General features: G+C 34.3%; 1 protein-coding gene across 1 annotated transcript in view; it reads left to right on the top strand.

Moving 5' to 3' along the window:
* LOC145259113 (cathepsin L-like peptidase) overlaps positions 1–23,488 on the top strand; it is a 52,507-nt gene that overhangs the window by 28,009 nt on the left and 1,010 nt on the right. Inside the window, exons 5-9 of the mRNA XM_080116784.1 lie at positions 464–659; positions 11,692–11,876; positions 13,330–13,421; positions 15,434–15,595; positions 20,414–20,603. Coding sequence (XP_079972910.1) covers positions 464–659; positions 11,692–11,876; positions 13,330–13,421; positions 15,434–15,595; positions 20,414–20,603 — 825 coding nt within the window. The remainder of the gene's footprint in view (positions 1–463; positions 660–11,691; positions 11,877–13,329; positions 13,422–15,433; positions 15,596–20,413; positions 20,604–23,488) is intronic.

Below are 23,488 nucleotides of genomic sequence, written 5' to 3' on the forward strand. Positions count from 1 at the left end.
TATAAATAAAAAACAAAATAACACAACTTGAAAAATAATTTTTCACAGGAACATTGCTTATGCGTAAATGTTTAAAATATCAAATTAAAAATAACACTGCACAAATATGTAACAAACCTTACTTAATTTGAAATGTACTTGGTTGCATTAACTTATTTCTGTGTATGAAGATAAATATAATATAAAAGCAAATACTATTTGAATTTTGTTTTTATTATTGGAAGTTTTAGAATCGATTAAATTCTAACGTCTTATACGTGTGACTGGGGACCACTTGTGAATTTGAGTTTCCTTAGAAACTTTCTCCTTCAGAGGAAGTCAGTTCAACCCGCTGAGAGTAAATACTATTGGCATAATGGCATAAATTCTAACATCTAACCTGTTAACTGTACTTTTCTGACTAAACATAGTTTAAGTGCTTTTAAAGAAAGATTTATTTTTTGCTAAATCTTTTTTTTTCCAGAATTGACTTGCAAAGGATTCCCCGGCCCTGGAAAAGAGGAACATATGGCTTCTATGAACCCACTATCTGAATTAATTGATAAAAAGAATGACTATGTAGATAAAATGTTTGATGAATTCAAGTTGCAACATAAGAAAACGTATAAAACTGAACAAGAACATTCAGAACGCAAAAACACCTTCCATCAGAACGTACGGTAAGTTTTTTGAAATCTTTGTAAAAAGTAAATTAGGCTTTATTTTTGTGTCGTGTCAATTTGAAAAAATATTAGCATATATCTCTTTTTGCTGTCCTTTTTACTAAATAAATTTTTAGTGTGTGTATATTTGTACTAATGAGCTACGTTTTATCAAGACTTAAAGAGTTAATGAGCTTAGATGGTGAGCCAACATTATGAGAATTGAAGACTGTGGTTAAAACTGGGCAGAATTTGATTTAGAAGATGGCTCAATAAGAATTTGTTTACATTGGACTTGTCAATTGGAAAGCAACCCTGTGGTATTGTGTTCTACAAATAGGTGATTGTTGGAAAGAAACTCTGCTCATGGATGTTCTGTTTATCTCCAGGTACAGAGAAAGAAAAAAAATTATTTACAATGCTTATAAGTAGATGGGTTTTACTGTGAATGTTTTACAAGGGAATTCAATTGGAGCTCAGTCGAGAGCTTTGAAAACTTTAATAAAAATTAGCAATGTCTCTTTTGTGAGAAAAAGGCTGCAGAGAGAAATGGATATTCTCTACTAGATTTCAAAGTCAGTCTAGATGCTGAGTGTGTAAAGCTTCCCAAATCCCACGAATACCTAACTGCTGATGGAACATGACTGATGGGGATGCTCTCCTCGTTCGCTGATGCACATGTATCTAATCATAGCCTGGTTATTACGCTGTAGCTGCTGCAAGTCAAACGCATTTGGGAACCATATTTTACGATCATGCAAGGTTTGGAGTGAACACGAGCTGAGAAGACCTTGTCCCAAGTTCGGAGGGAAATGTCTAAATATAAACATTAGTAGCAGCTTTCTAAACGAATCAAAAAAGCAGAGCAATGATAGTATGTATGTAACCATCAGTAGCATTTAACATGGCGCCTTGGTAGCAGAAGGTAGTTTCCCCATCAAGTGGGGGAGCTATCCACATCGATGAGTCACTGTCTGACCATTTATTGAGCAAGCAACACTTACACATTTACAACAAACATAATCCGTATCAACAAACAGCCTTACAGTAGTGTCACTACACTTCTTGTGGACCCATAGTTTGCATTGGGAACATTCAATGGAATTATACCTACACTTTTGACAGATAGTGTTGGGAAACATGCCAGCATCCTGCAAAAGGTTTAGAGCAACATGAGATATAAATTGTTTGCATGTTGACTCCCAGTCTTTTGCTTGCCATGCAGGTTTTCTAAATCAGCAACCTGGAATTGCACTTCTCCCGGAAATCTGCGACAACTAGAAAATCGTCTGCATACAGAAATAAACAATACCTTCAAAACCATGTTGAAAAGAAGTGCGCGGAGTACAGAGCCCTTCAACACTTCCATTGTTGCTATTGATATGAACACGGCTACGAGCATTTCCATACATGCTCTGGACAAGAGTGACAATCCACTTCTCCATATCAAGGCTCCTCATTGCTTATTAAAGCACTTTTCTAGAGACTGTCAAATTACTTCTTGAGATCAATGAATACATATTAAAGTTGTTTCCAGAATTCAATATACTTTTCCTGCAGTTGGCATGTAATGAAAATGGCATCTAAGATGCCTCTACCTTGCACAAAATCAAATCCCACATTTGTGTCTAAGATATGCTTGAGCAGTTTCATTATCTTGTCAGTAAACTTAAGGCCATGATAGTTGGTGTGGTGAAGGGATTCGCTCTTCCACTTGTAGAAGTTGAGAATATAGTTCAGCTGGAATCTTATCACAAAAAGCTATCTCCACTAACTAACATTTTTTTGCAACCTTAGTCTCAACTACGCTTCTTATCCTTTTAAGCATATAGTATACTTTCAAACTTGCCAGTTTCTCTTTGATTGTATATTTTCAAAACCTGAGTATTCCACCACTAGGTCATTGATCTCCATTCATGCTTTTTAGAGAGGCTGCATATCTTGCTGGGTGCATTCATAAGAGGGCCTTTCAATGTAAATCACATTTTTTACATTTCTATAGCAGCTGTATCAATCTCAGCCTTAAAATTTTGTAGAACTGGCTAGCAGCAGTTTAATTTTTTAGTTTACACATGCAAGGTGTAAACTTGTGCTTTTTTTCTTCATTCTTTGTATGCAGATAAGAAGCTGCAAACTAAGAGTTGGTGCTGTTGAACACATTCTTCTGTTGGGATGACTTTAGCATTGCTTGCTGCCCCCTACATAATTCTTTTAGAACAAGACTTAATCTATCAATTTTGCGGTTTCCAGAATAATGTTACAAGTAGGCAGGCTCTTTTCTTGAATGTCTTTCAATAAGGTCATTCGCGACAGCAAATTCTAAGATTATCTCATTATTAGCATTACAGTACCAAAGCTGTGGCCATCATGCATCCCATTGAAAGCACCAGTAGCAGTGCCAGCTTGCCTATTCCAGTCCTCTACAAAAATAAGTTTTGGTAGTAGGTATCTTGGAAACTTTGCTCTGCAGCTGGTCATAGGTATGTCATTTTAAATCTTCATGGTGTCTGAATTGTATTACATAAACAGGAACACGAAAACAAGGAGAATTCTGTCCAAAACAAATTTGACCTCAGAGACTCTTGTTCACCCAATTGTGCACCAATTGTGCACCAGCACAACCTTGTTACTGCAACAGAAGAATTTATAGCAGGATTCTTTGCCCTTTAGAAGCCATGTCTGATTTGACCTTAATCCACTTGCACACCACATAAGCCAACTCTGTCTTTCTCATTAAGGTTTCAACCAGTTTGCTGTTCTGTTTCTTAAGTGTACCTACATTCCAAGTGACCATTCTTCAATGGGTGCTTGCACTATTTTCTGTGATGCCCTTTACTCTACTTCTAACCTACCAAGGGGAGGCTAAGCCAGAAACCTTACTTGCTGGAAACATCTGCCAGCACTGTCTGTATTTACAATAGTTTTGAGATTTAGCCTTGATAATTGAAGTTTAATAGGATGGCTGCTCTGCCTATCCACCAATTTAGAACTTTCAGCATCTAAGCTTCCACCGTTTCCACTTGGGCTGTGTACTTATCTTGTTAGTGAAAAATTGTCTGCCTAACTGTAATGGCAACCCTTTTTTGTCAGTTTGTTAATGTGTACCAAAGGGGCCTATTGTTACTCAGATTGATGCAGCTTGTAACTTGGACGGGGAGACAGACAGACACACACACACATACACACCTTTTATTTTCAGTTACACATTGCTTATGTTCGCCTTGTATTCAGTATCACACAAAACACCATGTCCAACTAACATTCGACGACCATAATTCATGTATTAATTGAGATACAAAGATGAATTTTAAATTTTTTTTTCTATCTTGCATTATATATGTATAACATTATTTCCAGGCACTAGGCAATATCTTCCGACCTTGTTTAGCATAAGGGTAGGTCAGATGGTTGTGGGTGTTTGATATGGGGTTTTAGAGATCCCAGATTTTGGAGAAATGATAAAACAGGTTTCTTTCTAGATATTGTGGAGAAAAATTAATTTTCCTATAGAATAAAATAGATGGGTCAAAGCCAAGAGTCTAGCTGGGTGACGGCAGAAATCTTGGAGAATTGCCATGTGTCTTGTATCAAGAGCAGACCTCTCACATAAAGACTTGATAAATAGAATTCTCTAAAACAAAGGAAAAGAGATTTCATGAATGATGTTTTTGACAAAAGGAGAATTGCTGTTTTCTGAATTGGAAGCTATTCATCTAATACTTATTGTTGGCTAAGTTTTTATCTTATAAATAAAATATATATATATATTTTGAAGTTAAACCTACAAGCGAACAAAACTAAAAATCATCTAGACAGCCCTACAACTGGTCAACGTTGTCACATGACAATTAGAGATTCATCTTCGAACTGTGAAACATTTGATGCTTTACAAGCACAAGAGCAGGAACCAACTGCTAATACCACCTATGAAAACTTTGTTAGATCGCACCAAGGAGCAGCAAAGAAGTGTATACTTCTGAAGCCCAAGGTAAAGCGAAAAGTACCGTGGGAAAATGATAAAATATTAAAACGAGAAAAGTTAAAAAACCTAATCAAAAAGCAACATAAATACCCCACTCGACAGAATACAAAATTAAGAAAGCAGGCGCTTCAAGAGCTTAGTATGATGTACCTATCAGAACAACAGAAGTATGTTCAAGAACAAATAGATCGAATCCAGAATGCAGCAGATAACAATCCTATCTGGCTTGGCAATTAGTAAATGAGATATCTGGGCACAAACGACCTGCCAAAGCTAAGTTAAAGGCAAACACTCTGGAAAATGCATGTTCGAAATGGAAAGCACATTTTGAAAAGCTACTCGAAACAAACCAGAAGTAACAGACCAACCAATTCAGCCGATTTTTGTACAGGAACTCGATATTGAGAAGGGTGATTTTACAATGGAAGAACTTCTAAATGTACTAAAGACCAAGAATCGTAAAGCTGCAGGCTTAGACAACATACCTCCTGAAATATGGAAGACAGGTGGTTTCAATGACATACTTTTTAATTCATGCAATTTTGTATATAATCAAAAAATTATTAATATATGGAGGGAAGGATGCATACTTCCCTTCCCCAAGAAGGGTGACCTAAGCATACCAAGCAACTACAGAGGAATAACACTCACTCCAATTGCAGCAAAAATCTACAATGCCATGCTTCTCAACCGTATCCAACCAAAGATCGAAGAAGTCCTCAGGAAGAACTAAAATGGATTTAGAAAGAATCGCTCTACTACTAGTCAAATACTTACTGTTAGGAGACTGATTGAAGGAGTCAAAGCAAAAAACATTGAGGCAGTCATGATCTTTGTAGATTTCTCCAAAGCATTCGATTCCGTACATAGAGGAAAAATGGCCAGCATATTAAAAGCATATGCCATTCCAAATGAAGTCATTAATGCTATCATGATGCTATATGAGCACACTCGAGCAATGGTCAGGTCCCCAGATGGGGACACTGAATTTTTCGACATCTGCACTGGGGTTCTACAAGGAGATACTCTTGCCCTTTTTCTTTTCATTGTCTGTCTTGACTTTGTACTTTGCACCTCTGTTGATATACACAACATGCTAGGCTTCACCCTAAATGAATCCAGAAACAGACGTCATCAATCAGCAGACATAACTGATGCAGATTACGCAGACGATATTGCTTTGTTCGCGAACAACACTGCTGATGCACAAACACTGTTACATAAGCTAGAAAAGTCTGCAAATGATATTGGTCTTCAAATTAATGCGGATAAGACAAAGTTTATGACTTTCAATGTGAAAGGAGAGATCAGGGCTTTGGTTAGATCAACACTGAAAGAAGTCGCTGAGTTTATCTGGGCAGCAACATAGTTTTCATAGAGAGAGATATCGGAATTCGCATCTCAAAAGCATTGTCTGCATTGGATGGGCTGCATTCAGTATGGACTTCGAGACTGGCTGACAAACTGAAAAGGCAGTTCTTCAGGGCATTGGTAGAGTCTGTCCTTGTTTACGGTGCTACAACCTGGATACTCACCAAAAGATTGGAAAGAAAACTAGACGGCACATACTAATATCTAATACCATCAGAGAAAGACGCCTACAATTTGCCGGTCATTGTCTGAGGAGCAAGCATGAATTGTTGAGTGATGTATTGCTATGGACTCCATGACACAGACGCGCAAGCAGAGGACGACCTAAATCCACGTACATCCAACAAATAGCACACAACGCCAACTGTGAACCTGAAGATCTTAGATGGAAGACAAGAAACTCTGGAGAGGAAGAGTCACAATGGTCCGGGCAAGGAGCCCGTCATGATGATATATATATAATTTTTTTTTTTTTTTAAGCTTCTACATACCATGTCTGAAGTGATTTCTATAAGATATTAATAAAATGTGTACAATATTTAGTTTTATGCAAGAAGTAAGGTGAAGCTTTTTGTGAAAATTCAAATAAATACTTATTCAAAAGATTTTTCTTGTGATATTTTAACATTAGGTATTTTATTTAGACAAAAAAAAATTAAATGAAATACAATTATAACTGTTTATTTTTTTTTAACCCATGTCAAACGGACAATTTATTTAGTCAAATAAAAATTACAATAAGTTTCTTTGGTTTAGACATGAAACCTTATTTGTTTTTGGGAGATCAGGGTGGGGCGGGTGAGGGTAGAATTTACTCTGACTTTAATCCTATTTAAAAGATCCATAATGGTTTCAATAAGATTTTAATTATCAAAATAAATATACATATGTATTGATGGGGAGTGGAACATTCTACAAACATACAAAATGAAAGAAAAAGTACAAAATGCTAATCGGGCAAATTAGGCCCTCACAAACCGTTGCCAAGTGTCAGATAGAATATTACACGATCCTCGATTAGTGACGTTTGAGTAAGTTTTTACCAGAGTTTTCTTTAATTTTTGATTTTTAATATTAGTGAAACTCCTCAGATGATGTTGGTCATGTTTTTTTTTTTTCTTGTTCTAACTTAAGACTCAACACTACTTGTGTTTCAAAGTAAACAAACATTTTAAAATAAATTAAAACACAAAAACTTATTCAAGTAGGTAGAAGTGTAACTTGCCTTTGATAACGTTTATTTGTTATATATTTGCTTTTTGACCACTTTTTATTTTTTTTCTGTTTGTCGTTTGTACTGGAAAATACCCCACTAACCAATATGTACCATTAGACTTAGAAAATACATTTTTTGGATCTAGTAATTCACTCCCATTTGTCCATTCATTTGTTTACACTTTTCTCAATAGCCATACCTTGGATTTTTAAAAAATTTCTGCACAAACATTAGTCATGGTGAAAGTAAATTTTTGCCAGAATGTATTTTCCGGGATAACTCTGCTTGCCTCCTGGGGACATTATAAGGGTAAAATTGCCCAAAATCGTTTGTTCGCATTTTTCTCAATAACCACTCCTTGAATTTGTTTTGATATTTTGCACAAACATTAGTTATGGTGAAATAAATTTTTCACTTGTGAAGGGGGACTCTGCATGCTCAGCTTGTTTTTAAAAATTTTTGTTAAAGCTTTCAAGCATAAATCTAGGAGAGTGGGATTGAATTTACATATAACTAGCAGGGCTTGTCTGGCATTGCCTGGTTGTAAAATATGCTTAAATATGATATTGTAATTTATTTAGATTTCATATATATCATGATATTCAATTTTCTATTGATTACTAGCATTTCAGCCAGCTGTTGCCCGGGTGTTTGGATGTGTGTGTTGAGCAAAAAAAAAAAAAGTGGTAGTAAGAAGGCAGGCTCAAACCCGTACCGTGAAGGAGGAAAAAAACTGGGGGGGGGGGACCTGACGTCTTTGCTGTTAGGACCACCGCCAAACCGGAAGTGACGTATGTTTTAATTAAGGCTAGACAATCAAAAGGAGAGGATGACTTTCAAAAATATCGGTGAAAAAGCGACCCCCCCCCCCCTGTAGAAAAGTGCCCAGTTGAAGGTGAAGATATTAATGTTTTTAGCCAATTTTTCGATATTTGTCTAAAAGGTCGAACTTCTTAAAAACGATACTGATCTTGTAAAAATCTGTTGCCTCTGTCAAAAGTTTTAGGCAGACATACAAACATTTATATATTGGTAACTAAAAATTTTCGACCCAAACTGATTAAAACGCTTGCCCTATCTCTGAATACTCTTTATGTAAAATTTCAAATGTTTAGACAAGAAATTGTCTGAGTAATTTGGTAGACCACAGAGGTAAAATTTTTTTAACTTTGACCCCTATTATGACCCCTTAAGATTTATTGTTTTGGGCTCAAATCAAGTTATTAAGTTAGATCCATGTCCAAGAAACCTATATCTAAAATTAATTGTTTAGACCCAAAATTGGCGGAGGAGTTCTCAAACGTCAAATCGTTGAACTTTGACCCTTTAACAGCCAAATTTCTGTCCGAAAACTGATTACAAAGATTTTCCCAAATCTCGGTACCCTGTATCTCAAATTTCGAGTCTGTAGACTTAAAATTGACAGTTATTGCATAGGGAAATGTACATACACAGACGCACAGACACGTTCACTTTTATAGATATATAGATTGCATATATTGAGTCCCATATATAGTCGTGATTTCAAAAGTAAAATAAAAAAATTGTGACTTTAGTGCCATCAGCAATAATCAAAACTGAAAGCAAAATTGGAAACAGACATCAAGTTTTATAAATGATATCAAGGAATGAATGTGATGTATTGCCACTTCCATTGTATTTATTAATGTAATATATATTTGATTTGCACGTGCAGTTTATTGCTCAGAGGGAGAATTGATCTACAGCAATAATCCTCCTTACATTGGGAGGACATTTGAGCTCTCAGCATCACAAATCGCACGTCTTCAGTAACATTAACCTGACTAAGGTGAACGTGTTGCAACAATAAATGTACTGAACTAATCGTAGTTATGTCCCTTGACAGCTAGAGTTAACTCCCTTTATTTAATAAGAGGAAAACTGAAAAAAATCTAATTAGCCTCTTTCCTCTTTTTGCTAAAATCTTTGAGTTTTGAATCAATCAAGCACCCTCAAAATTACTGAACTTTTTTCCGACCGACAGTATGGATTGAGGTAAGCTCGTTCTACTACAAATATCCTAATTGTAATCTCTAAATGTATGTACCATGCACTGGATTAGGTATGGAAGACTAGGGGCAGTAGCCCTAAATATATCAAAGGCCTTTGACAGGATCTGGCACAAAGGTTTTATGAAAATCAAATTGTATGGTATTACTTGACAAATACTTATAATCAAATCTTTCTTATAATCAAATCCTTCTTGGACAAGAGAAAAATATAGGTAGTCCTTGATGGTTGTATGTCAAAACATGATATAAACGTGGGTGTACCTCAAGTGTTGATCCTTGGACCGTTATTATTTCTGATATTCATAAATGACCTCCCTGATAGAATTGTCTCAGAGATGGGTGTATTTGATGACACCGTACTCTATAAGAGACAAGAGGAAAACAAATGAACACTTATTTAAGGCAATGACTGAAACCTTAGAGGAAGACCTCCAGTTTGTAGTAGAATAGGAATGTAAATAAATGGTAATATTCAATGTTGTCAAGACTAAACTTCTTTCAATAATTACAAGAAACCTTTTTAACTATTGATTTCCATGACTAATAATATGCTACCTGAAAGCTTTTCATTCAAACTCATCGGCTTAACATTCACGAGAAACATGAATTGGAAGAAATACATTGAGGACATTGCCAGGGTTGCTACAAAGAAGGTGGGCTCTCTCTGCCATACTAGAAAATTACTGACGCCTGAGAGTATTCTATATCTCTACTAAGCTACCACTTGCCCGTGCATGGAGTATTGTTACCATAACTGGGCTGATGCATCTGCCACTAGTCTCTCGCTCTTAAACTGGGTCCAAAAAAACAATCTCCAACATAATAGGTCCCACACTATCAGCTAACCTCCAAACTCTCCCATTGCCGAAATGTTGCATCCTTGTGCTTGTTTTACAAGTATTTTGAAACAATATGCCCTGATGATCACTAATCAGACCAGCATCAAAATCCCACCCTTGTACTATAGAGATCCCGAGATGCCAGAAAGCCTTCTACACTAATTGTTTCTTTCGAACTGCTAGACTTTGGAATTCCCTCCCAGGTCCCTGCTTCCCTGGCTGTTTTGACATGTAAGTGTAATGTGAACAGACTCACTGCTCAATTCCCTACATAGTGTCCTTGTAGATGTCGTCCCAAATAGTAGCCTGTTATGTCTAAGGTGTATTATGCCTCGTTTAGGGTGAAATGACTTTTTTCAAAAAAGTCATGGAAGGGTTTATTAAATAAATTTTAATAAGGATTCTTCACATTGCAAATTTTATTTCAAATGGGTTAAAAAAAAAAACAAAACAAAACTTGCATTAAGCCCTCCATTTTTTTTAGTAAAAAAGACTTTATAAATTAACTGTTTAACCAAATTCATATTTGGATTCTCCTGTCTGCTGTTCTTATGAGTCTTATTCTCACAACATTTTGGTCAATGTAAGGTTGGAGGTTACATTGCCCAAAACGTGAAAATATGACTTAAGATGAGAACAGTAGACCGAAGAATTCACATAATACAAATTATTAATCCTTATCTAAAAAAATTCAGAAACATATTTAAAGTTGCCCATTTTGTGCTTTTTTTTTTTTTTTTAAGATTATTTCACAGATGTTTAACTCTTTCAAATGCCAAAATTATTGCTTATTTTTGCCAGCAATGTTTTGGAATTTTTGGTCTTATAAATCCATGATAACTATGATTCCATAGTTGGGTCCATACCGAATGGTATATATATTATTTAATTGGAATTCATTATTGAGATGAGTATTATTTATTTACTTATTTATTGCTGACTATTATCCTCATCTTTCTTACCACCTGCCGAAGGCCAGAGGAATAATTGTCCGAAACGTTGTGAAATAACATCTAAGAAAGATGAGGATAATAGTCCGCAATAAATAAATTAATAAATATTTATTTGTTTAAAATTTATATATTTCAGAGTCCTATTCTTTCCTCAGAATTTTGTAAAAATATTTATTTTTTTTCTTCCCATAATTAGAGAAAAAAAAAAAAGTTAGTAAAAGTCTGCAGGTTTTCTTTCTACAACGCTCTTTTGAAAAGCCAGAAAATGCATTGGCTATGCGATATTAACGTCAGGTTTGTGAATTCTGTAATGAAAGTGTTGATTGAATTTTATAATAAAAATATGTATGAGATGCATTTGAAAGCCAAATTACAACGCAATATTATGAATAATAAACAAATATTTGTTTTTAAATTTCTTTTCTCCAACTCAGCATCATGGCAGGAAAGGAAAAAAGAAAAAGATGTACAAAATTATGAGGAAACAAATATTTGTTTATTTTTCATGATATTGTGTTGTAATTTAGCTTTCAAACTTATCTCATACGTATTTTACTATAAAATTCAATCAATGCTTCTATCATGGAATTCACAAACATGACAAATATATCCTATGTGTGCATATTTGTTAATATTTCACTGTTTGTCTTATGCAGTTTCATCCATTCACACAATCGTGCTGGTCACAGTTATACCCTAAAAGTTAATCATCTAGCTGACCTTACCGATGTTGAAATGAAAGTTCTCCGTGGCCGACGCAACAGTGGTGTTCAAAATAGTGGCCTTCCTTTCACTTTGGAAATGGACTCCATTCCAGATTCGAAAGATTGGAGGATTGATGGTAAGTTTCAATTTGTTTTTTAAAAAAAAACAAAACAAAAAAAAACTTTGCGAATCACAATTTATCCTCTACAATCTAATTATATTTGTTCATCTGTTTGACAATGTCAACGATGTGAGTTTGACAAATTTTAGAATTTTGTTTCCAAAATTTCTGCCAAATTGCTGGAGCCATCGTTGGTATTTTGTGGGATTTTTTTTTTTCTTTCATATTTCTTTTTCATCTATTCCTCTGTCTCCTCTCTGTCTTGCTGTTCTTTCCTTTTCCCTTATATAAGTTTTTTCTGAAAACTGAAAATGTTTGTGAAACGTAAGACTTATAGTTCACAATGAAAGTTCGGTAACTTTTGCTTCAAAGAATGACATTTGGTTCCCCCTCCCTCTACATTCATTGTCTCTTAAGTTTTACTCTTCTAGTTGACACTGATTAGAGTTTAGAAAAAAAATTTTCTGCTACCCTCTCAACATACATGCACATCCACCCATGTGAAGACCGTGGCTCTCCAAGTTAGGAAATCAATCTCAATTTCAGCGTATTTTTAACCATTGTCTGCTCAGAACTCTGCAATGTTTAAGTTAAAATTAATTTGTGGTCTTGTTTGTAGAAAATTAGACTTTTTCATTAATACAAAAACTCTCTTGCATAATTTTTATATTTCAATAATAGAACAAGTGTATATTTTCTGCTGTTTATTAAAATTTAGAGCTTTGATAATACTTTGAATGGCAACACAAATGTAATCAGGTTTTGATCCATTCGGTCAATATATACACAAAGAAATGTGTGAATTATTTACTATCAAATAAAGCAAATTGATAAATTGTGAATCAGTCGTTATTGAATTAATATTCCAATCTTTGATCCTAAAAGAATTTCATTTCAAATATAATCTAAATAATGTAGTTTTACAATAAAATGAGATAATTTTTTTCTTCTCCAAGTTGCAGCTGGTTGTAAGTAGCTTAGCTGTTAAAATTTATAATATAAATCTCACCTGTCTGTTTAAATGTATGTTTGTCTAAAACTTTTGACAGATGAGATTTTCACAAGATGGGTATCATTTTGAAGCTCGACACTTAGGACGACAAATATAAAAAAAATTGGCTAAAAACATTAATTGCTTCACTCTCAACTGGGCACTTTTCTACAAGGAGGGGTGGCTTTTTTTTTTTTTTTCCTGATATTTTCGAAAGTCATCCCCACTTTTCGATTGACTAGTCTTAATTTAAACCTTTGCCACTTCTGGTTTGGCAATGGGCGTAACAGCAAAGACTTTACGTTTATTTTTCATGTTCTTTTTCTCCTCCACGGTAGGGGTTTGAGCTTGCCTGCCTACTACCATTTTTTGCTCAACACACACCTCTAAACACCCCCAGGCAACGCTGGGCACCCAGGTTAGTCACTTATAATTATAAAAACCTAATTAAAAGGAAAAAAAATTTCTATCTTACAGGTGCTGTTACCCCCGTTAAGGATCAGGCAGTGTGTGGATCTTGCTGGAGTTTTGGAACAACTGGTTCTATTGAAGGTGCTTATTTCCTAAAGGTATGAAGATTTTAATCATCAATACGTGTGTGTGTGTGTGTGTGTGTGTGTGTACACATGCGCCTCTTTCTCTTATTGCAAAATGTGAGTGGTAATAATGAAGGGCAAATGAACTGACAAATATATCCAGTGAATCAAGTGCAAGAAAGATTCAAACAATTGCACTAAAAGGGACATTTAGGATCTTAAAAACATCTCTTGGTTGCAATACCAGATAGTGGGTGAATGTCTGGCATTTGGTAGGATGTCTCCTCCCCAGCTTCAACAAACTAAAAAAAAAAAAAAAAAAAAAAAAAAAAAATGAGAAATGAGTTTAGAGTGGAGGTGGATAATCCCATTCCGAAATAAATTTTGTTCAACAATATCAGAAGAAACTGATGTAAATAGTTGATTATTTGGCTGAAAATCAATTTTGTTATAAAAATATTGCTTGTTGATTTCTTATAAACGGTGTGCCATTTTTTACTTACTACTTCACTGTATAAAACATGGCTTTAAGGTTTTCATTGATGGATGGCAACGTTGTCTTAAAGTTAACCAGCCATAATTAGATAGCCTGCTTAATTAATTTAATGTTTTGTGTGTTGTCAAAGTGCAAGTGATTTTATAAACCAAACCAGGGCCATTTTTCTAGGGGAGTAATATGTGGACATTACTGATCTTGGAACTGAAAGTGCTAGAACTGACGCCATAACAAATAAATGTAAATATAAAGAAGATAATCAAGTTATTGGATAAAGAATTATTAGGAAGAATCAATCAAACCATTTGAAAGAATTATGTATGAAAATGGTCATTTATTTGGGCATCTTTTGATTTTAATCATTAATCTCATATCAACTAAAAAAAAAAAAAAATCAGAAAATTTGAGATAACTATATCGAATTCTCTTTAATAGTTCATCAAATAGACCCCCAAAATGTCTTTATAAATTTGTTTTTACATATATACTACCCTTTTGATTTACCCTTATATATTGTGCCTACTTTTAATTACTATTTATCATATCTGATTCCTTCATTCTCATTTCATATCTAAATGTCATTAAGTTAGTTTTTGCATTTTGTATAATTCTAGTCCTTCTCCTTTTCTGACCAGAAGCATTTTGAAAATGGTCTAAAGAGTTTTTTTTTAAGTTTTCCCCCTAACTTTTCCTTATTATTCTGATAATATAATATGACTTATTCCTCATCTTTCATTTAATATTGTTTTCTCCTCTTAAGTCTATTGCAATGTCAAAACTATATGAACTTCAATTTGAATTGTTTTTGTAATCCTCCTATTCAAATCTGACCTACAAAGACTACTGGCTGTTTGCAGACCTCAAAAGAATGCTCCAAGGAAAAAAAATTAGCTCCAATGTAAAAGTGATATTGAAAACTGAAGCATATTTTGAGTCCAAGCAAATCGTTCTACAAAATGTGCATCAACTTGTTATAGAAGTGTTGGAGACCATGTTGATGAATAAAGTCGAATTTTGCCTGAAAGTTGTTCTATTAGTTTGGAATTTCTTTCTATGTTTCATTTCTTTCAGAAATTCTTGAAAAGCATATTCTGGTTGAGATTTTCTCTTAAAGAAATTCTGAAAAGAAGAAAATTTGTCTGGGTGTGGAGGAGTGATTTCTGAAACATTATTTTCAAATATATATTTTTTAATACAGATTAAGGAAATAATGTCATTGAAAACCTTGATATAATTCTGGATTAAATATTGCTTATTTTGCCAAGATAGATACTATATTAAATGAAGGTCATTTCTTAGCTATAAGTTTTGGCCATCACTAGTTGTAAGATTCTTTCAAGTCCAGTAGTAATGATGTTGTTTTAAAGATATCCCTATTCTTAGACACAGATATTAATTTTGTTCCTTGTGAAATTTTCTAACCTTGTACCTCTGTAGATATTTTTTATCTTTCACATAATTTCACATATGTATTTTTTTTTATTTTTTATTTTTTTAAATTTTTTTTACGTTTTCACATTTTATAAATATTATTTTATTTTTTTCTTAGACTGGAAATCTTGTTAGATTATCTCAGCAAGAATTGGTCGACTGCTCTTGGGGAGCAGGCAATAATGGCTGTGATGGTGGTGAAGATTTCCGTGCTTATGACTGGATTATGAAGAATGGTGGACTTGCTTCTGAAGATGCCTATGGACAATACTTGGCTATTGTAAGTTGATTACAATTGACACCCTTTTTTTTTTTTTTTTTTCATCTGTCAGATCTATTGTGTTTATTTATATTAGAAGAGAAAAAGCACATTAGGTCTCCCTCCAAATAACATGCTCTATACATTGCTTACAATATGTATTTTAATCTATAAATATAAAAGTGAAAATGTATGTGTATGTATGTTCGCTTTTTGTGTATGTCCGAGAAAGGCTTTTTTCTGAGAAGCGATTGGTCAACTCACTTAAAACTTTTTATATCACATCTAAATGATAATATCTACAAGTTAACAACAGAGGTCGCCTGTCTATTTAATTTGCTCAACTTTGAAAAGATAAATATTCAACATTTTTCAATGGCCGCATGTGCATTAAGCTTTTTCGTATAATAGAAGCGAAACTAATTCTGGTGGCATTTTTCTGGTCGCGATCACCGGAAACGTCCGAAAGCAATCAGCTTTGATCAATGTGGAGTTTCTCCTTATATCAAACAATTGCTATTCAATTTGGACAACCCACTTTTTATAGGGAGCTGGTTTTCCCCACATCTTGGGAGGGGGGGGGGAATCTTGCCCCGCAGTAAATAAAATACTGCCCCGCAGTCAAAGTTGACCTCATTAAGTCATTCAGTACGGGCACCTGCCAATTCATAATACTAAAATAAATTCAAACATGTTTCCGTTACTATTTTGTGGTGGCCCAGTGGTTAACGTCGCACGCTTTTTTTCACACTTTAATTTCCAACTTCGACTCAAAGGTTTGGGTTCAATCCTTCATACTTACCTACCAAAATTTTTATTTTAATCCGAGCCCCTGACACAAACACCCGGGTGTTTTGATTTACCTAAAACTACACACACCTCCAAACACCCGGGCAACGCTGGGTATTCCCCGCTAGTATTGGATAACTCCAAAAAACAGCTATAGAATCAGTTTAATTCTGCCTCTATGCTTCTCTGTCCCATTGGCAACCAAATGACAAGTTATTAGTGAATAATACTGCAGCTATATTACACATTATGTTAAGAAATATAAAAAAAAATTCCATTTCAAGACTTTGCAATAGTATAAACAAATTAGATTAAACTATTTAGTTCAACTCTTGCGTAAAATGTTGAAGTATAATGCAATTTTGTTCTGGTACCGAATATTTCATATAAATGATGCTCAGAATAAATTTGACACTGTTTGAAAAGGAAACAAAAAGCGTCATATTTTGATCAATAATTGATGCAATTTTCAAAATGCAAATTGCACCTATTCAATGATCTATTTAATGATCTTTTGCGAAATTCAGCTTACTCAAAGAAGCCATGCTGAGCTATGACCATGGTTTCTTGGTAGGACCTGAACCTCGAGCACACTATCTTCACAGTATCCTTTTGATTGATACCGTTACATTCTCAGTAAAAATTCTTTGCTGTTATATAAGAATAATCTCCACCTCCTGCCATTCCCTTTACTGTAACCTCCCACCACCATACTAACCATCTCATAGAAGCAGAGGTCCTCACGATTACTTACAGATATATCATTAAAGAGTACAGCTGTGTTTACTTTCATACCACTCAGAACTGGTTCTTCTTTGTCTTAGATGCATTTTTGTTTACACTTGCAATATTCATTTTCCTAATGAAATCTTTCATATTTAACAATGTTAAGGACAGTTAACAATTTCTTCATTTACTGGTTTCAAGTCATAACTTCTCATTACACATTGTCATTTTACTGCTGGATGCTTCTTGTTCAATTTCTTTTTGCGATTTGTTTTGCCAAAATTTTCAAATAGTGATGGCAAACTAATTCACATTTATTATGTTTTTGTGCATCAGGATTGTATTCATCCACAATCTGGTCAGACCATACGCAAGGTAGAAATCAGAAATCTTCCTCTCACTATCTGTCTTGTTTGGACCAGCCATTCAACAATGTAAACATTAAATTTCCACAAATGTGAATGTTGGCAATGAGATGAGCAGAGAGGATATGATAAATTTTCTTTGCAATACTCTAAGAAATAGTGACTTCATCATTGTGAAGATGATGTACCTATTTACAATGCCTCCCCACGGGACAGTTAGACACCGGGACTGCAAGTAAGCACTACTCTGAAGCACATGTAAGGTAGTTCAGCATCTTTTACCGCGCCAATTCATCATCATATAAAAGACCCTATAACCTTGGTTCTTTTGTAGTACAGTAGAACCCCGGGATACAGTGGCCCAAGGATATGGTATTTTCAGATTATGATGTGGAATACAATGTTTTTCAACCCCTGGTTACAGTATTTGCCCTGCCTTAGGGTGTTATTTATAATGTTATTTGATTATATACATGTGTATTATATACTGTACTGTATTTTATTAATTTTTAATGCTGTATCACGGGTTCTACTATATGTCAGTTTAATGATTGAATTTTATTTCTTTTTTTTTAATTACAAAACAAAACATACTCTTTAATATTACCATTTGACTATAAGTCCCAGAGTCAATTCACTAAATTTGGACAAAAAATTAATAAAGTAGATTATTTTACCCAGTCACTGTAAACCTGTAATTGTTACTTTATTATTAATGATATACAATGGTTCAATGTTGGAGCATGGAATTTCTTGAGTTAATTTACCGGGCAAAACATCAAATTTTGACGATTAGGATTATTTTAAGTAGGATAGCACCCTGGTTCCGATAATTAATAAGGATGTTTATTAATTTTTTGAACTTATATTTTCTTTCAATTATTAACTTTAACATTAATAAAAAAAAAAATTTTTTTAACTAATAATTTGAACATTTTTTTTTTTTTTTTTAGCAATACACATGAAAAGAATTTAAATGGCTTAAAAATACAATGTATCATTTAAAAAAAGTTACAGTAATTGTAATGCATTTTATATACAAGAAATTGAAATACTTAAGACTTTAAAATATATTACAAGATTTCTTTGGTATTATTTTAGAATAAAACTATCCGCAATATTACCTCCTCCCCTCCCTCTTCAAAATATGTGGTTCGCCTTTTTTTTTTTTTTTTTTTTTTTTTTTTTTTTTTAGACAATTACATAAAACCTTGAAAAAAAAAAGGAAAAATAAACTTGTAAATAATTGTGTAAATTAACCATTTGTCTGATTAAAAATGAGTACATTTGTATCTTTTATTTTTATTTCATATAATTTTTGAAAAGAAAAATGTATTTGTCCTTAATGATGTATGATTGGCAAACAAGGGAGACAACTTTGTAAAGAGAAAAGGTTTAAAAAGAAAATGGGTGACTTTACATTTCTTTTCACAGGCAACACTTTTGTAAATATTAGATTTTATCAATGTTGTTCTTGATTTATTTGAAATGTTATTCAATATAAGGAACTGGGCATAGGTCGTGCTGTTCTCTTGGTGGGAACACTATATTAACCACACGTGGATCTACTGGGCATTTTTTTTGAGGATGGTTTGTAGAGACTACTTCCTATATCAACTGCATCCTTACGGAACTCTATACTCTCCAAGGTTTCACATTTTTTTTCTAAAATAGCAAATCTGGTATACACCACTATTAATGTTCACTTTCAACAAAATATGAACTTGCTAAAAAACATGGTTATAAGGGAAACTGAAAAAGAAAGGGATGCTATGTTTGGCGCTACTACTGAATTCATTTTTTTTTTTTTTTTTTTTTTTTTTTTTGCGGAGAGGTCCAATACTGTTTTAGGCCTAGTGGACAGACCAGTTTTCCTTCTCCAATGTAGGTAATTTTATCTTTTAGGCATTATTACTAACTCGCGTAATGATTGTGTGATAATGCAGAGTTTTGTGGGATATCTCCTTACTCTGCTTCTCATGTGTCTCTTAAAAGAAAATATAAAGCATACGTATTGAGTGTTGGTCTGTGTCACATGTGGTTCATCATTCTAGTTCTGGCCATATCATCGTTATCTTTTTCATACAGCGACCATTGATGAGGGAGTGAACAGGTTCACAAGTAAAAAAAAAAAAATAAGACACAACACAAGAAAAACAGATTCCAATGCTTTACATATGTCAGCTGGACTCTGGGTGTGTTTCTACATGCTAAGATTCACATCTGCGTCCTGTCAAGACTTGCTTTGTCTGTTGCCATCAGTTCATTTTCCCATCTCCCAAAGCTTTCCCGACCCGATCAAAGTCATGATCTGTCTCTGTCTCCAGACTTGACCATCAACTTCAATCTTTCTGATCTCCCTCGGGGACCTTTCAGCAACCAACTACTCTCGGCCATATCCAAAATGCAACTGCCCACCTCAGAGTTCAGGCCTCAACTAACTAAGCATCTAACTGCCCCTCCCTCATCCCAGTTAAGTGTTGTTCCTATTGTTCCTCTGACTCACAGTAAGCCCCTTCCAAAATACCTACATGCTCATTGTTCGATCCTTGGTTCATTATTCTCTAGCTATCAGTCATTCGCTCACATGGTCACTCACCACACCTTGATTTTAAACTTCACTTCTGACTCCTACTATTTTGTTTGTCACCCTCCCTTGTCATTTTCTATCCTCTCCCCCAGCATTCAGCCGAACATAGTGTCATATGTTTATAAGGCTGATTGGCTGGAAAGGGCAGAAGAAAATAAGAGTGGAGTGGATGTGAGAAGGGAATCAAAATCTATAAGGATGGTGTGTTTTGGTTTTGGGGGAGGAAATGATTTGATAAATCATTAAAACGAAATTGCAAAAATGAAGTTTTATAAAGAAAAGAAGGGACACAACTCAATATTTTGATCATCATTTAATGACAAAAAAAATGTATTGTAAACCTTTTTTTTTTTTTTTTTTTTTTCGTAGGATAGCACATGCAAATCTCGAGATATGAAACCTGTTCTTACACTGAAAGGCTATGTAAACGTCACCTCAGGAAGTGAAGAAGCTTTGAAAATTGCCATTCTTAAAGCTGGACCCATTTCGGTAGCCATCGATGCTTCACACAAATCTCTCTCATTCTATGGAAATGGTGTCTACCACGACCCACAATGCAGTAAGTAAACTATTTCTTTGACCTCTTTCACTTCTCTTAAATGACCCAATTTAGTAAAATGTTAATGTGGTTGCAAAAATTTTGAGATCCTACATTAAGGAAAAAGTAGATCAAATTCCATTGTATTATTTAAATTCTTCAAACTATTGTTCTCTTCTTGATTCAGAACTGTAAATTCAATAATAGCAAAATAAAAAAAAAAAAAAAAATTCTTTAAACTTCCTTCCTAAAAATAACTGTACAAGATGTCTTTGTCTGAGTGTAGATCAAGTGCCATTATCTGTTTGCTTAGATTTTCACTCTATTTTTCTTGCACACACCCCCACACAAAAACATTCTTGAGTTGGAAGCCATGTTTAGTTTCAGAAAAGTTTCCGATGGATTGTTATTCTATACAAGTGATGGAGATGATGAATTCTCAGTAGACAGCTGTTCTGTACAGGTTCTGGACTTTATAATTTTGCAGCCAAAGGGCAAAAGATCCTTCTCGTGTTGACACGAAGAAAAACGTATGCAAAGTTGCTAAAAAAAAGTTTTAATTTTTATGGAGCAATTCTGGTTTCTGATTGGTTGATTACAGAATGTGAATTAATTTGATTTGTCAGTTTCTAGCAGCAACGTTTATAAATAGAATCTCCCAACTGTTAGGGACCATACCCCCACCACTTCGTCTGATGGGAAAGGTCTCCTAGCGGCTTCGGCTGCAGGGAGACAGGGTAGTACTCGTCAAGGATTCGTCACTTGACACTCAGCCCAACAGGTGAGAGGCTGGGAACCGGCCCAACACCTGTTGGACTGAGGTACGTCGCCTGGGTAATACCTAGGAGGTCCACCCTCCCAGGCCTTGCCACCGGGCTTTCCGGTGGGGCAAGTTTATTGCTTACTGCCTAAGGCGCCCCTACCAGGGAATGCCAACGGGGTTACTCAGGCAATTTTTACAATTGCAGGAGTGCCCCTCCTTTAGGGGAGCCTGCTGGATCCCCACCTTCCGGCCTTGTGCCACATATTGCTGCAGTGGGCAGCAATTTACCCCCATTATGAGTCAAAATTATTGCAACAAAAATGTTGGTACTTATTTATTTATTTATTTTTTTTAAAATATGTGGTTTTAAGTTAAAGCAACAATATTTATTTAATTGTAATGTTAAAAATCATAATGTATCTAAAAATTACGAAAACTCATGGAGAACAACTGCTATTGCGTTTTTGTAAAAAAAAAAAGTCACTAACGGCTAAAACAAATCATCAGCCATTACATTGGCAAAAAGAGATAAATATGTCCCTGTATTCACAATCTTCAAGGTGTTTACATCTAGGAAAAATGTAATTTTCTGTAAAAATTTTAACTATAAATAATTCTCTACTCGATGAATTTTGTTATTTTTAAATATATTACTATTTTCGACATAATTAAATGTTTTTGCTTAAAACAACATTTAAAAAAAAAAAATAAAAATCAATCTGTCGACTCTATCTTAATAAGCACCAACATGTCAATTAGTTGTATGAATGGAATGACTTGCCTATAAAATTTGAAATATTTTGGTCTGTCCGTTCTGTAGCTTATTAGAAATACAAAATTCAAATTTGGTAAAATAACGATATATAATGGTAGGGAGAAGCTCATATGTATCTTTTTATAAATAACCCTCTTCCACTGATCATTTTTTTTTTCTCTGTTAATTTTTACCAATCTGATGGGTCAATGTTCCCAATCTGATGGGTCCTGAATTGTCATCTAAGCTTCAGCCTCTGTCCCATCGACGAAATGTTGCATCCCTCTGCCTGTTCTACAAGTATTTTAATGGTGAATGCTCTGACGAACTGCAAGCACTTGTGCCCCCACGATGTAAACACCCTCGACAAACCCGACAGGCAGCTAAATCCCATCCCCACAGAGTAAAGATCCCTAGATGTAAAAGAGCTTTCTACTCCAGTAGTTTCTTCCTCGGAACCGCTAGACTTTGGAATTCCATTCCAGGTTCCTGCTTCCCCAACTGTACTGACATGCAGAAGTTCAAGTGTAACGTGAACTGACATCTTGCTGCCCAACTCCCTACATAGTACCCCAGTAGCTGTTACTCCTGATAGTAGCCCCCTACACCAAAGTGGCAATGTGCCTTGTTTGGGATGAAAATGTGAAAAAAAAAAGATTTAAACCATAATTACATTGCATATAATTAAATCAGGGATGCAAGTTCTCTGCCTTTTCATAGTATTCTACTCGTCTTCCTTTTCCATCTTATGACAGTTCTCTATAAAAACTACAAATGCTAATTTTGTCATGATGGTTAAGTTTTCAAAGAATTTATGATGGAATAGGAAACTTAGATGAGTTTTGTATCAACAAAGATTGACTTTGTGTCTCCTTCCCATATACATACTCATTGTGTGTTCCTCTTGATTAGAGTTTAGGAAAACCAAGCTCTCAAAAATTCTTTCATCTCTATTTGATTAATTTTGTAAATTTGCCTGTTTTCTGTTTACCAAGATATTAAGTTTTCTAATAAAATGTTTTGCAAATTATTTTATTTTTTTACTTGTACTTATCACTAACATATCAATCGTTTAGGTTGTTTTTAGTTTCTGCCCTCTATCCCTGCATAAGGGGGAGTGCATAGGTTTGTAAGTTTAGTCTAATGTCTATACTTTAATCCCTACTATCCATGTTTCACTGAAAAAAAAAAAAATGAACTAATTAAACACATCATATTTCCCCTGATTTAATTATATTTTTGCATATCCTATCAAATTAAAATAGTTTACATATTTTCTGTCTGATAAAATCGGCATATTCTTGAAAAAAATTGTTGAAAAGAAAAAGTTATTGCTTCATCTTTTCCACATTCGTTTATATATTCCAATAAAAAAAGTTAATAATTTTG

The sequence above is a fragment of the Euprymna scolopes genome, chromosome 3 (genome assembly GCF_053919585.1).
Source record: "Euprymna scolopes isolate OS-2025 chromosome 3, ASM5391958v1, whole genome shotgun sequence".
NCBI lineage: Eukaryota > Metazoa > Mollusca > Cephalopoda > Sepiida > Sepiolidae > Euprymna > Euprymna scolopes.